We start from the raw sequence: 16,040 nt of genomic DNA, 5'->3' as shown, positions 1-16,040 counted from the left end.
TTTTTACTCAGCCAGTCACAGTTCTGAATTCAAATGCAAGAATATCGTACAATACAGACCAAATAAGGAATGGGTGAATTGAACTTGGGTCCATACTGAATTGGAATGACTGTGTAGCCCAGATTTATCAAATCAAAAATATTTCAAGGTACTATACTGCTCCTTGGGAAATTATTTCTGGAACAGTGTTCAAATCCATTTCTGATCGATGAGAGGGCTTTGGGATTCTATGTAGCTTTGGGCAGTTTAAGCCAAAAGTTTAAATGTGAGTCCAATTCATGTGGATGCAAGTCCACTTCATTACTGTTCTGAAATGAGTCTGATAAGATTAGAAGTATGTTAAATAAAGATCAATGGGGTTTAGTAATGGGTGCTCAACAGAAATGGAAACTTGGGCACCTCAGGTCAGATAGAATGAACCAAGTGTCCAGTTTTGGAAAGCTTGGTGTTACTAGGTTATGAAAGGGATCATGTGCTATTCTTCATTACTGTCATTCCTGACTTTAATGAGGATGTACAAGGTGATAGCCCCCTGCTCCCAACGGAGAACAGTGCTTACAGCAGTGCAAGCCAGAGAGTCAAAGTAACAAAGTTGTATCCCTAACTCCAAAGCATGGCTCTTGCAAAGGTAACTTCTTGTTTGGGGCATCCGTTACACCGAAAATAGGGCTAAAATGGTAGGAATTAAAAAGAGAGGACAATGATTTCTGATGATATTTTGAAGGTTTAAAGAATGTACACAAACGAAATGTGACATTAAACACTGTCTTGAATGTTCATTTCCAGTTTTCCCTTTAACCTGTTCACCAGAATATTCAATTACTTCACACGTATCCATTGCAGCACTAAGTTTTCTGTTTGTTGTTGTACAGCTGATATTTGAAGGCATTCGGGGGCCCAGTATAGAAGGGGACATCGCAATCGATGATGTAACTGTAATGGAAGGCAAGTGCAGGAAAGTAGACCAGCCTGTCAACAGTAAGTAAAATATTTGGAAATAAAATCTGCACATTAATATCCACAATCAAAGTGACTAGGTCAGTGGATGAGTAAATAGGCAATAAAGTAACTGGTGAGCACTTTTCCATTTTTAGGGCATTTATTTGAACCCGAATTATCGTAATTCAATCATCTTTATATGAAAGCAAAATACTGCGGATGCTAGAGACCTGAAACAAAACCTGAAAGTGCTAGAAAAACTCAGCAGGTCTGGCAGTATCTATGGAGAGAGAAACAGAGGTAAAGTTTAAAGTTCATATAACTCTTCAGAACAGTCCATTATTTGGTGCAGGCCTAATACATTTTGAAGGTGAGGTGTTCCAAAGAAGTCTCAAGGGCAAGGTGCAGAGCATACCCAAGCAGCCCATGCTTGCAAAATTCACAATATCCAACATTAGATATAATTCCGTGACTGGACAACATTTGCTAAATAATCCGCAGTGTGCTAAGAATTACGCTGACAATCAATTTAAGATTGTTATTCGGGCCGCAGTTTGGCACATTTGCATGTACTGGAAGCTGCATAGATTACTACACAGGGCCCTGTTCTTTGCAGACAGAAAGAACATGTGCACACATTGCACCTCTTTCAGCAAAACAAAATAAGTGACAGCCATTCATTGACTCATTCCTCAGGACAATGCCTTGACCAATCAGGGTCAAGCTGCCTCGTTTAAATTTCATACAATGGTTGGCAATTAACTGTCAGTCACCATCAATTGGTGCATTCTCCATGGCAACACCTCTTCCAATCAGGGTCCACTTTCCAACCAATCAGCACTCTCTTCTCATACAGTATAAATTGTTGTTTTCCCCATGTATGGGTATTCTTGCAAAGTGTGCTGATGAGTGCAAGACGAAAAGCTTCGACATAACTCTTTTTTGATCAATACTCAAGCCTTACATTGAACTCAAAATGTTAACTCTGTTTCTCCCTCCATGGACGCTTTTTACTTAAAAAAGGAAAGGTTAGTTTATTCCACACTATTGTACTGGAAGTTACTTAAGAAAAGATAAAATTATTAACACCTACACACAAAGAAAAGGTCCAGGTACCCCTTTGGGAGAGGTAAAGTGCCCTTGGGAGAGGTCAGGTGCTCTTTGGGATTGTTAAAATTAGACACAAATGTGCATAAAAAGTGGAGATCTTCAGTGGAACTGTCAAGGAATTTAAATCCCCAAGCTCTTTAGATTTTTGGAAAAGAAAACAGCCTGCAGTTGAAAAAAAATCAGTGCTTGCCATATCGCCAGCTTTCTACTGACAACAGCCTGAGGGCTTTCATTATAGGATTTGTACTGCATGACTGATTCCACAGCCTTTCGTTATCACAGTGGGGTCCTGCAAGTTCATGATTTGATTAACAGCTCCAAACGGTTGTGAAGTTTTTAATGTGGGACTATGAATACAAATGTTTGCTTTTATAAGGGAGAAAGTGCATGAAGGAATTTAAATGTATTGAGTGGATTTTTGTGAACGCATTTTTTTTTTCAAAAATTAATGAACTTTATTTGATTTCATCTCACCATGGCTACTGAGATCTGCCCGTGGAGGATACGGGGTGAGTGGCATGGGCAGTGTAGGGGCAAAGGGTGGTAGGTTGGGGCATGTGCTAGCATGAGTTGACACTAAGTTGTCACAGGAGCTATAAAGGGTCATGGGGATGGGTAGAAGGGCATAGCTTGGCATGAAGATTATAAGGGATCATGGGATATGGGTGGTGGACATGAGGTGTCATGAATTGGCATGGATGGGACATGGGGATTGTGTGGAGGGTGAGGAGGTTTGAGGGGTGAGGGTTAGAGGATAGTTTTTGGGTTTATGTTTATTTACAGATGGATTTCTGAAAGGGAAATCATATTTGAAAAATCGACTGGAGTTTTTTGAGGACATAACTGGCAGAATAGATATGGGAGAACCAGTGGATGTGGTGCATTTGGATTTTCAGAAAGCTTTTGATAAAGTCCCACATAAGAAGTTAGTGTATAAAATTAAAGCACATGGGATTGGGGGTAATATATTGGTACAGATTGAGTATTGGTTAACAGACAGGAAACAGAGTAGGAATGAATGGGTCTTTTATGGAGTGGCAGGCGGTGACTAGTAGGATAAGTGCTTGGGCCCCAGCTATTCACAATATATATCAATGATTTGGATGAAGGAACCAAATGTAATATTTCCAAGTTTGCTGACAACACAAAACTAGGTGGGAATGTAAGTGGTGAGGAGGATATTAAGAGGCTTCAAGGCAATCTAGACAAGATGAGTGAGTGGGCAAATACATGGCAGATGCGGTATAACATGGATAAGTGTGAGTTATCCACTTTGATAGGAAAAGCAGAATGGCAGGATATTATTTAAATGGTGATAGATTGGGAAATGTTGATATATAAAGAGACCTGGGTGCCCTTGTACACCAGTTACTGAAAGCAAGCATGCAGGTGCAGCAAGCAGTTAGGAAGGCAAGTGGTATGTTGGCCTTCATTGCAAGAGGATTTGAGTACAGAAGCAAGGATGTCTTACTGTAGCTGTCCTTGGTGAGACCTGAAATATTGCATGCAGTTTTGGTCTCCTTACCTAAGAAAGGATATACTTGCCAGAGACAGAGTGCAACGAAGGTTCACCAGACTGATTCCTGGGATGGCAGGATTGTTGTATGAGGAGAGATTTGGTCGACTAGAGTTTAGAAGAATGAGAGCGGATCTTGTTGAAATGCGTAAAGTTCTGACAGGGCTGGACAGACTGGATGCAGGGGTGGCGTTTCATCTGGCTGGGGTTCTAGAACAAGGGTCCACAGTCTGAGGATACGGGGTAGGCCATTTATGACTGAGATAAGGAGAAATTTCTTCACTCAGAGGGTGGTGAACCTGTGGAATTCTCTACCACAGAAGGCTGTGGAGGCCAAGTCACTGAATATATTTAAGAAGGAAATGATAGATTTCTAGACTCTAAAGGCGTCAAGGGGTAAGGAACAGGAGTTTGGCATTGAAGTAGATCAACCATGATCATATTGAATGGCAGAGCTGGCTTGAAGGGCCGAATGACCTACTCCTGCGCCTATTTTTATGTTTCTATGTTTCTCTGGTATCAAGTCCCAGAGTACCGAGGCAAGCCTTCTAAACAGCCCTCTATCACAACAGGCAGCCCCTGCAGCAGCCTCTGAATTCTTTCAGGGGGCGGCGAGCCTGAGTCCCATTAGCAGCACCCCCCGCCACCAGAATGAAAAGCAGTCCATTCGGGATACTTTTTCCAGCATCATTTTTGCGGAGTTGGGAATTTTCCCGACTTGGGAGCGAAAATTCAGTCCTATGTGTCTCCCAGAGCAGTGTGCATTCTAACAATAACCAGGCACACATTCAAACATTCACCTGCACCATATGAAGATAGTTGTTGATTGGGAGCCTACAGTTCCCCATTGTTTTCTCCATGGCAATGCCTTGGCCAATCAGAGTTGACTTGCAACTCATCAACACCCTTTTCTCCTATTGTATAAATTGTTGTGATTGTTTGAAATTTGGCATTCTTGCATTTGTCGTGAAGAATGCAAGACGAAAAGCTTCAGCAACATGTCTCTTTGCATTCAAGTTCTGTATGACCAAACAACTGTCCCTTAACTGGATGGTGTCTTCCCTGTCTCAGTCATCAAACTGCAATTTGTCCTTTACATAAATGATTGCACATGTGTATTCAAAGTAATTCACTTCTGTAGTCAGAGTGATTCATATGTGCTCAGCATTATACAGTATGGTAATGTACTGCAAAGTAAGCTGGTATCATGAAAACAGTTTTCTGAGAATTGACAACATTTTCCCAGGTCATCTTGGGCGGAATTTAATTTTCTTCCTGGAGGTGGGCTGAGAGGCAGGGGCTCCCATTTCATTGGACTGGAAGTTGTGGGCCGGGGAAGAGTTGAGGATGGCCTTCTCCTCCAGAAGCCAATTCCTGCTGCCGCTGGTATCCAACCAGCTGGGGGCAACAGCCACACTATGTGAGCAATCCACCAAATAAACCCTGGCAGGTATGCCTGTGGCCTGGTGGGACAAATCCCTTCTACTTGGGCAGCCCATGACCAAAGAAGAGACCCATCAGAGGCATGGGGCATCCACTGGTGAAAAACCCCGCCTACCCTTAAAACTAAAACCCCCTTCCCCCATTGCCAGGGTCACCCTGACCGGCCCTGGGGAGCCTGCCTTACCTACCTTCACTCCAGGTTCTAGCGGTGATTCCGCAGCCTGGGCCTCCTGCACCGCCAAATGACCTATAGAAGAAAAGGGTGTTGATTAGTTGCAAGTCGACTCTGAGTGGCCACCACTCTCAGTAGCACTGCTGGCACTGCAGAGTTACTGCGCCCTGATAGGCTGGCAGCTCTCGGAAGCCAGATATCACCCTGACCATACCAAGGACCCCAACGCCGACCAGATGAGTGCCTGATTGGCAATAAACCGGGCCGGGGGGTGGGAGGGAGTATGTGCGGAATGGCCATGGTGGGGTTGCCACTGACTCTCCAGCTGGTGGACAGGCCCACCATCACAAGCATTAAATTCTGCCCCTTGGCTCGATTGCAGTGTACCCTCCTCTATGTCAAAGTCATGGATTCTGTGCAGTTTGATGGAGTGCTGCAGTGCCAGAGGTGCCATATTTCAGATGAGAAGTTGAGCTGAGAGCAGCTATTTGTTCATATTGATGTAAAAAATCCTCTAGCACTTCCTTTAAAGAAGAGCAAGACGTTTTCCCAGTGTTCAGAACAACATTCATTCCTCAACCAACACTAACAAAGTAGATAATTTAGTTGTTCATTCATTTTCTTTTTATGAGACTTTACTGTGCATAAACTAACTCCCACATTTCTTTACAAAATAGAAGTTATTTACACTTAAAAAGCAATTAATTGACCGGGAGTGCTTGAGACATTCCGAGAATGTAAAAGTTCTCATATAAACACAAGCCTTTCTTGTTTCTCAATACCGGGGCTCCTTGCAGGTACTGAAAGCATGTAACCCTGCCGTATTAATGCCCAGGGAGGTATCATGGTTTCAGTATTCATATCAAAATGCTTTTCATTGCATTGATCATGTTAAATATAACCCTGGCCTCAGTGTGATTAGAAAAAAAATCAAAGTAAGTACGCGATGTAATGATTCAAGAATTGCAGCCTGGTTAAAATTAATTGTATTCATCTCCCAATAATTGACATAATTGCTGCTGTTAATTTATCAATGTTAAAATTTTACTGCCCGTTAAATTAAGTTATAATGCCTGACTGCCGTCATTACTGACTGGCAGCACTGCATACCCAGCTGGTTATTAACTACAAGGCATTTGGTAAACTTCATACCAGGCTGACTCTGATGCCTACATTTCCTTTGTGAGCCATATGTTTTTAGAATGCTATAAAGGAAAACAACAAACAACAGTGAACCATGGTGTCACTCCGGATTATAACCTAGAGTGGTCTGGGCAAAGAGGATAAAAGCTGTGCCTCTCTCCACACACCCCCTCCCCCAGAGAGATTTTCCACCAGCAGGTATGGAGTATAGAACACTTGAGAGAGAATTTTCCTGGTAAAGGATAGAGTATTGTCGTGGTGAATTAGAGATGAGTTTGCCTTCAGGATATTCACTAAGTTACAGAAGAACTGATGTTCCCAACTTTTAATTAACCTTGCTCTGCTATTCGGTTACAAGTCAGTTTATTATCTAAAGTGCTTCAAGGAGATGCAAACCTTGAAATTAAATTGAGGACAGTTCAGCCCAAATGCTAAAGGTAAAAATTTAGCCAGTGCCTCTGAGATGTTATCTCCATAATCCTAGCACCCAAGTTCTAAATTTGGATTACACGACAGGCCAAATGGCCTCCTTCTGCGCTCTAACTATTCCACGGACTGAATTTTACATTCGCAAATCGGGCGTTCTGCTTCCCCTCCCCCCAACCGTGCTGATGAAAAAATTGGCATGACAACGTCCAATGTCATCGCACCAGTCTCCAATAATAAAGAAGACACAAGGGCACTGAAATCAGAAGCCCACCTGCCATTTTATTAAAAAAACTAATTAAAGAGCAATTGAGCTTGTTAACCAGGCAATTGACTGCAATTTCACGCTGCCCACTTCATTTCTTGGTGCACCCGCCCCCAACAATTAACTTTCAAAAATGAATATTGTGCATTGGTATGAACTAAAATTCTACATTTATAATAACAGATTGATTTTACAAGAGAAGGAAAATATTATGATATTTATTGTACATTTTTCACAGGATATGTGCTAGAAGAAATGCACATTGTAATGTGTAATATGGCTCACATGTTGTAATACAATGTGTTCCTGCAAGAGTTACTACATGTTTTTTTTGCACAATTTACGCAATCAATAATCATTACGATAGAGTGGGCTAGATTAAATTACATTCTTTGATATTATTTACTGGTTCGCAGTTTTATAATAGGCATTTAGATGTACAGATTTGTAAAACTGTCACGTAAACAGAATGAGGAATATAATATGAAATTTTAGGAAAGACTGCAATGTAAACACATGGGCCAGAATATTTCCCTTGTCGGGCGGGATTGGTGGGAGGGGGCGGGGGCAGTTGTGAAGCCAGCCAGCGATCGGCTCCTCTCCGCGATTTCGTGGGCGTGGGCGAATTAAGGCCCGCCCTGCGTGAATCAAGCGCTACCTGTGCAGGCGGGGGCAGGAGGGAGAACGGGCCTGGCGCGCAGTTTGCGTATACGCACAAAAGATCGCTTCAAACTCCCTGAGGCACGGAGCTGCCCTTATATGTCCCCTTATATGACTGTGTCAATAAGATGGGACATGTTTTTCATTCCTAAATTAAGTCTTTATTTAAAGTGAATTAGCTTTAGGAAACCTCATCCCGCTTGTGGATGAGGTTTCCAAAAAAATGTAAAGGCCGCTTGGCCTTTTTGCCTGCCCACCAACCATTAGGTTGGACGGGCAGTGTAAATTTCAAGTTAGTGGTCTTAATAGGTCTTTCAGTTATTGGCTGGCATGCAGCCGACTCCGGCACGCACCCGCCGAATGAAATATCGCGCAAGTGCACGCTGACGTCGGGACGCATGCTCGACATCACCGCGCGTCATATTACGCTTGGGTGTGTTGGGCGAGCGTCTGCAGCCCAAACCTAAAGTTCTGGCCATGGAAATCTATATGTATGTCAGTAGATCCAGACTTTTCATTCCCACTGATGAAGCCTGCTTGTTTCCTTATGAGGTTTCATAAATAGTTCATCCAGTTTTATTGCCACAACCCTCCCCAAATTTTGCTGCACAATACGGCTGCACCGAGCCTGGTGACCAGTTCATCAGAAGATTATTCAACCGTGTGCCTGCCATCCTGGGATTGGCCATGACTCATCAATCCTTAGGCATTCCCAGTTGTCAAGTATGGTCTACCCTCCAGAGCCTTTGGATGGTTGGCTTCTTGGAGACAAGGCATACCACTGAAGAGATGGCTCATGACCCCAGTGAGAAATCTATGGATGGAGGTTGAGATGTGAGACTATGAGAACCACACATTTACCAAGGTGATCATCAAGCAGACTATTGATCTGCTCAAAACGGGATCTCAATGCTTGGACTGTACAGTCAACTCTCTGCAATATTCTCTGGCTTGTTTCTCATGAATCGTCATGGTCTGCTGTGCATAACACAACCTGACGCTCCACAGAGTGGAAGCCCTGGCAGAGGATGATCGAATGGAGTGAGCCGCACCCTGGCAGCAAGTCTGAGGATGAGGAGGGGGAGGAGCCAGCAGTGGAACCCAGTTTGCAACAGGCTTTGGATGGCAGAGAGATGAGGGAGGCTCTTATAATGCGACAATTTAACTAGGAATGTGGAATTTCCACATATGAAAACATCTTTGCCTCACTCATCTTTTCTTGGTTTCTCCCACTCATCGATACCAGGGCTTTCTCTGTGGATGTGCTAATGGTGAGGCATAATATGAAGTCATTCAAAGGGGCTGACATGAGCACAAAGTCCCTTGAATAGCAGTCAGTCAATCCAAATCCAAACCAGGACACCACACACATGAAATGCAAATGAAGTCAGAGCAGCCAGTACACACAACACCATCATTTAATACAGAACCGAAGGAGCATATATCCAAACAAAAAAGGCCATACATTTATCCTGTGAACCCATGTGTAACGAATGTGTTTTCTTAATTCTCTCCCACATGCCATGACCTGGTGCTCCTGTCCCCTGCTGCCATCGGTGCTGAAGACAGGCAGCTGACCCTTATGCCCCTTTACCTGGGATGACTCAGCAGGTGTCCTCTGGTTGTCTGAGGCCGTGAGGTCCACTGCGTGCTGGGGGCCTCCTGTTCAGTGGCAGGAGTCTCATCTGTTGTCATGGCATTCTGAGGCATTGATGTCAATGGCAAAGGGGTGGAGCAGAGGCTGTCCCCATCAGGAGCACCCTGAGACCCATGCCCTGATTGGACAGGAGCTGCCATTGTGCCATCCTGAGGTCCATTTGGCACTCCCTGCTTTCCTGAGAGGAGCCAGGACCTGACTGCGACTCAAGGTGCCTCGTCCTGCTCTCGCCCTGGCTCTGGGCACCTGAGCACAGATACAAGGCGATGGAATGCAGATCAGAACGTGCACACGGTAACCCCTCAGTGAGCCGCTGGGTTTGGCTCTCCATGACAGGTGCCAGTTTCTCATCGGAGGATGCCACACATTCTGAAGAGCAGGTGATGGCAGCGCTCATCCTCTGTCTGTATCAGTGTGTGCAACCCCTCTGGAAGCTCTGCCACCTCTTCACATACCTTGTGCTGTATGTTCAGCACCTGCCGCCTGATGGACGACTCCAGAAGCTCATCATTAGCCTGGGGCCCAGAGTCTAAGTCACCTCCAGCATTCCTCTCAGTGCCTGAGGCCTGCACCATCTCAGTCTCTGCCAGCTGGTCCTGCGACTGTGATGCGCTCACACTAATATGTGCAGCCCTTTCAGCCGATTCACGTGTACCCTCCTCGAGGTGTGTGTATCTGCATTGCTGCTAGGTGCTGCACAGTGATGAGATGGTGCAGCTTCTGAACCTCCCTCCTCCTCAGAGATTAAAGTTGATCCTTCGGGTCTAACAGCTGCAGTTGCAGAAGTTTCACCTGTGGGAGAAACAAAGAAGAATTATGAAAGGCACCATCATCATTTGAGATTACTTAGAGAGACACTTCCTAAACACACGCACACACACACACACACACCGTTAACCAGGGTTTAAACCTCAGTCGCTTCAAATCTAAGACGCATATTCCTCCCAAAATGCCGCAAGCTGCCAACGTCTAACCCATCCATGCTCCCTCCCTGCCCCATTCCCCAATTTCCCCCACTCCCTTCAGCATAATCTTTCCAGGAGAAAGCCATGGGCTCTTGGAATCACACCAACCCGGGCCCATCCTCCAGCCTCCACATCCAGTGATCTGGCACTATTGGCCGGCCGCTATCTGCAAGACCTCCTCCTTCAGAGGAGTCAATTGGCCAGGTTTGGTGCTGCTTCTCCAGTCCGTGACCTCTCACGGGCATTATGTGCCCTCTTGTCCTGCAAAGGAAAAGGAACATTGTTGTGAATCTTGTGTGGAAAGACCACACTGCTATTTGTGTTCCTAACATGTCCCTTATCGGCAGCCACCACTTCGCTAAGATCCTTGCAAACTAACAGGTCTTGTGATTCAAACCCTTACCACCTCTACCCCCGCCCACCATCTCCACTCATCCAAGAATCCCCAGTGCCATACAGTGTGGCATGTCTGCTTCATGCCATCTTCTGCACATGACCCAGACACTAGACAGTCCCACATTTGACATGTATCACAATCTCACACACTCCCATATAGGCCCATCAGCAAAATCACTCTTGCCGATCGTAAGAAGCCATTCAGCCTCTTACAGTATGGAAACCAGGTCCTGACCTCCTCTATGACCTCTGTCTAGCCCCCTTCGGTCTGGTGGGGAGGTCTCCTCTTGCCATCACTTGGCATGACGACTTCCCGGTGATCAATCACAGCCTGGAGGAGGACTCATAGGGAGTCATCATGGAACTGTGGGACTGCCCTTTGTCTGGGCCCCTCCATTTGTCCTCCCTCCATTATGCTTGGCAGATGAAAGATGCGGTGAACTTTCAAATGTGAGACCTTTGTAAAGGGGTAGCTTGGCTTTCAGTCTACATGGAGAGATGGAGCTAAAGGATAGAATAGACTCTTTTCCGAACACTTCTTATTCAGAAGGGAAATGGGGCAAGATCTTTCCTCTTTGGCAAGGGTCCTGGATGAGAACCAAATGGAAAAAATATGCCCTCACCTGCTGCTGCTGCAATACTTCAATGGATTCAGTCTTCTTAACTGTCGTCTTGCAGTAAAGATTTTACATGGGGACCTCTCCTTAAGTTGCCACCAAACCAATGCCGGCATTCCTTTTATTGGGTGGCAACACCCAACTTCTGGTTCATATCCTGGCCCGTCTCTTGCCGGACATCCTACCCTAAATGGTTGGACGCAGAGCATACTCTTCAGGGAGCTAATTAGCTGCCTTCCTACTGGGTGGCCGCAAATTGGCCAGGACCCGTTTGATTCGCATGATAAGATGGGGGCGGGAGTAAGTGGATCACGCACTTCCAAGTCCACCTCCCACACCCAGCGGAGCCCATCAAATCCAGGCCTGGTAAGCCAAATTCCTTCAGGGAGTTATTCAACATTTCACAAATGGGCATTTTAACAACCTACCTTCCCATATGGAGTAACCAGTGAGTGATAAGGGGCTGGAGGGCTGCAACACAATCGAGAGCATCAGGAAATAAACTGAGGACCAAGCTCATGTTTGTTCAGTGATTTGAAAGGTGAGAGTGAATGGAGGAGCTGCTTTTCTATAATCTGCAAAAGTAGTTGTTTTTTTCTGCCGATGCTGATTGTAAGTGCAATAACTCTATTTTCTGCATAGTTTATGTTTGCCAGCATTTTCTGCATTATATATTTTCAAAAGGTTATATTTGTGATACCTGCCTCACAGCATAAAAAAAAACAAATTGAGAAAGTTAGCTTTATATGATGAGCATTACAGAGCTACTGTGCTTTGACAGTCACAATAATTTCATTACCATGTTAGGGTTTGATCCACGTAAGAATGAGAGCCACTTTGACTGGCCTCTTACACTTGGATTAAAATGCAGTTGTCACAATTCACAAAGCGGTAACCAAAACCATCCGGTGCATCAGGAATATAAGTTATGGAACCCATCACATGGTTTAACTTTATGAAAAATACACTTAATAAAAAGGAAATTAATCCTTGAATTTCATTACATTTCTCTAGATATTTCACCCAAAATATCTGAGTGGTGGATCAAAATTTCATACTGTTTTTCCTTAATGACATAATCTGAGTTTTGAGGGTTTAGATTGAAAGACAACTTGATTCAGTTAGTTTGAACAAGGGTTTTAATTGGCTGTGTAATACTCTCTAATCATACCATGAAAAGTCAATTTTCCACTCTCATGTATGAACTCATCATCCAAAAAACCCCCCTGAAGGTACGGTCATTGAATTCATTGATGTTTGTAGGCCCTTGCTGTGCATGGACTGGCTGCTGCATTTCCTGAATTATAACCGTGAAAAATAATTCATTGCCTGTAAAGCATTTTGGGAAACCCAAAGCTCATGAACCATAAATGCAAGTTCCTTCTTTCTATTTTTCTATCTTCCCTCCTTCCTTTTTTCCTTTCTACTTCTCTGCCTCCTTCCTTCTCCCCCTCTTTCTCTCCTTCCTTCCTTCTTTCTCCTCTTCATTCCTTCTGTCTCTACTTCCTCCCTCCCTTCTGCTTCCTTCTCTCCATCCTTCCTTCCTTCCTCTGCTTCCTCCCTTCTCTGCTGACATTTTTCCCTCTCTCCTTCCTTCCTCCTCTCCTTCCGCCCATCTGTCCTTCTTTCCTTCCTTCTCCCCTTTCCACAAATGCCACACTTTGTGCATATCTCAACAGTTCTAAAACAAAGGAGAGAAATCACATATATAACCAAAATAATTGGCCTTAGTTGCAGTGCTTTTCCCTTTGATTATCAGCACAGGAATATTGATAGTGGAACAAAATGAAGTAGATTTTTGTTTTTGTAACACAAGCACAAGTAGCAGCAGAGCAGAAACAAAACTAGGTGAGCTGTTTAGGTACGTGATTCCCCTCACACAAATTTCCTCTCCGCATTTTATGCAGACAATCTTCACTACCTAAAAAGGCAAGGTGAAAATCTGCCCAGTGCTACTAAGTCTGTATCTCTAGCATATTCCAAGTTTATAAATGTTTAATAAGACTTTCCACCCACAATCTCTATTGCTTCAATGTAATAATAGAAGTAGCATTATTCAGAACCGATTTGTCATTTTAAACAAATGTACTAATATGCACTTTTTCTTAAACTAGATGTCAAAACTGGCGGTGAAGTCTCCGTATTAATACATATATGGCTGTTTCCAGTCACTCTTGTCATTGCTATGCTAAGCCATCGAAGGTGACCTTATTATGGCAGAGGCTGTGAAAAGATTCATCAGGCATTGCACAAAGAATGAGTCTTTATCCATGGACCTTCGAAAATAATTACCAAAGATTCATCAGCTGATTGCAGATTCAAACAGTACATGTGGTGGTGAAAGGCATCATGGGAGTGTGAAGGATGCCAGATTTAAACAAAAACAAAAAAAAAATGTATATGTATAAAGTGGTCAACCCAAGAAAGAGAGGAGCTTTTTTTGTTGCTTTAGAGGGATTTGATAACACAACTGCATCTAGATGGACTCTGAAAGAGCTTTAGAAATCTTGTCAAAGCACAAAGATCTGGCTGGTTTTATTACGGATGAATGGAGATGCTTGTCACCAGGAGACATAATGGCTGGCCAACAAAAGGATTTCTGACTGGAAACAGGGTAAAGGAAGTGCTGACAATTACTCTCCTTCAGAGTTTTCAGCAAAGCATTAAATAACTGCAGGTCCTTGTCCTCGGCTGTCTATTCTGCTGTGAATACCTGATCTCACAACTGTCTGTAGCAAACGTTTTATTCCTTTCCTGCCTCTTCACTGTTAACTTTGCTGTGCTTTATTACATGTTTGGTGTCTCTGCATGCATTTCTGCCCACTGTATGTGAACTGGGCTCAAATAGTACTGGGCTATATAGGAGTTGCTTGTGGCCATGATAACACAACCGGTCATCTGTCTGAAGTGAGGAAACTAAACCACCTTCTGTTCATGACATGCCATAAAACCAAGTGCCTTCAATTTGAAAAAAAAGTAGAGAAGAATTGCCGGAATCATTTAAATACAAAACACTTTGCACTGCTAATAATGGAGTGTGTGGAACCTTTTGTATATATGTTGCAGCCGATTCCCACAATTAACAGGCAAGGAAAGTAAACAATCACTGCATCGTTCCTCCAAGCAGAGCGACTCGAGTTACTATCGAAGTCCTTGGACAAGGCATTCATTAAAGCTATCAAGGTGGGAGCTGCCTGCGATCCTGTGGAAAATTAGCTTCCAATGAGGCATAAATTGGGAGCATCACTTTGTACAGTTATTGAGTGCAAATACGATGACTGAGCAAAGGTCTCTGGAGATGTGCACAGTGCAGAGAGTAGCAAACAGATGATGGATTGTACTTATTCACAGTAATCTCCATTCAGATTGAAAAATAGGCAACCTGTGCAAAAGCACCATAGTGACAAGACAAACTGTGCTGAATAACCCTGCGATTTTTAAGCTTGCAAGCACGGAGTTTTCTTTGGGATTGAAGTCTTGACTGAAGACTGCAAGAAGGCTACACGCCTCTGCCCCATTATCCAAATCTGTGCCGATTGTTACATCTTATTTTCTTACTTTAATGGGGGTGGAAAACATAATGTTGCCTTTGGAGCTCAAGAAGAAAAGGACAAAGTCACACTCAAGTCACATGAAAACACATCAGACCTTAGTCAAGTGGTCTCAAATTGTTCTTGACTACTACCCTCATCCTGCTGGTTTTAAAATTCTGTGATCCTTTTTGTTTAAATTATTTGATCTTTTAAATTAATTCAAAAAATACTTTTTAATCTAAAGACTGCATAATTGTACACTCTGAAATCCCAAGTATTGACAAAAAAAACCTATATGCAAGAATTTGGATTAGAATTATAAACAAAACTGCATTGGAGCATTTGTGTGATTCCTGAGTATTGATATAAAAAGCACAAGATGTTATAAACGATGATGAGGCTTGAACTTTTATTTTAAATTCCATAGAAAATTTGTCCATATTCAACACAATATGGCTGCAGAGATGATTTTTCATTCATGTTCAATAAACCTCTTTTCAGGTATGGTGTGACTTATTGCATGTCTGATTGCTCGTATGGGAGATTTTAGTTAAAGCAGATTTAATGAGATTCTACCAAGCCCCAAACTTGCAAATTCATGTTAGATATTCTGAATTTGTTTGCTGATTGCCACAGCCACCCTCAGCTCTGGTATGTTGCATTTGATGTGGATTTCTCTGAATTCTTTCTCAAAAACTATTCTTGTGTTGTTTAATGACTTTTTTCTTTATACCATCATCTTATTCATTGTGAAATGACAGGTTTCTTATAACCCTGAATCCAGCTGTTCACATGACCCTCGCCTATCATTCACATTTGCTGTTTTTGACTAAAAATAATGTTTAGTTTATCAAATTTGTCAGTTGAGCTGAAATAATAGTGATCTCTTTATTGAGCAATTGCAATAATCATCACTGGCCTCCTTCATTAAATAGGCTAATAATTTCAGGAAAAGAAAATTTCCTTTTATCTTTGTGTCGCAAATCTGGCTCACTTTAAATATTTTTCTGTCGCTTTTCTAGTAGACAAATAAATGTTTTTTTTGTTCCCTATCTAGAATTAGCCACAACAAAATTACAAATTTCAAGCAAAAGCAGCTGATGACAAAAATGATAGCTGGTGCAAATACAACACCATGATTTTTTTTGTACAGTCTTTCTTTTCATTTCCAGTTGGTGTGGACCACTGCAAGTAGCCA

At 43.1% G+C, this 16,040-nt stretch overlaps 1 protein-coding gene across 2 annotated transcripts in view; it reads left to right on the top strand.

The window, feature by feature from the left end:
• mdga2a (MAM domain containing glycosylphosphatidylinositol anchor 2a) overlaps positions 1 to 15,346 on the top strand; it is a 918,070-nt gene extending 902,724 nt beyond the window's left edge. For both annotated transcript variants that reach the window (XM_078562337.1, XM_078562336.1), the window contains 2 exons: positions 873 to 978; positions 13,424 to 15,346. In XM_078562337.1, coding sequence (XP_078418463.1) covers positions 873 to 978; positions 13,424 to 13,515 — 198 coding nt within the window. In that variant the 3' untranslated portion in view covers positions 13,516 to 15,346. The remainder of the gene's footprint in view (positions 1 to 872; positions 979 to 13,423) is intronic.
• Positions 15,347 to 16,040: the final 694 nt, after the last annotated feature.

This window comes from Cetorhinus maximus, chromosome 18, assembly GCF_964194155.1.
Source record: "Cetorhinus maximus chromosome 18, sCetMax3.hap1.1, whole genome shotgun sequence".
Lineage (NCBI taxonomy): Eukaryota > Metazoa > Chordata > Chondrichthyes > Lamniformes > Cetorhinidae > Cetorhinus > Cetorhinus maximus.
The sequence above is the reverse complement of the archived record's forward strand: the minus strand, read 5'-3'. Positions and strand labels throughout refer to the sequence as shown.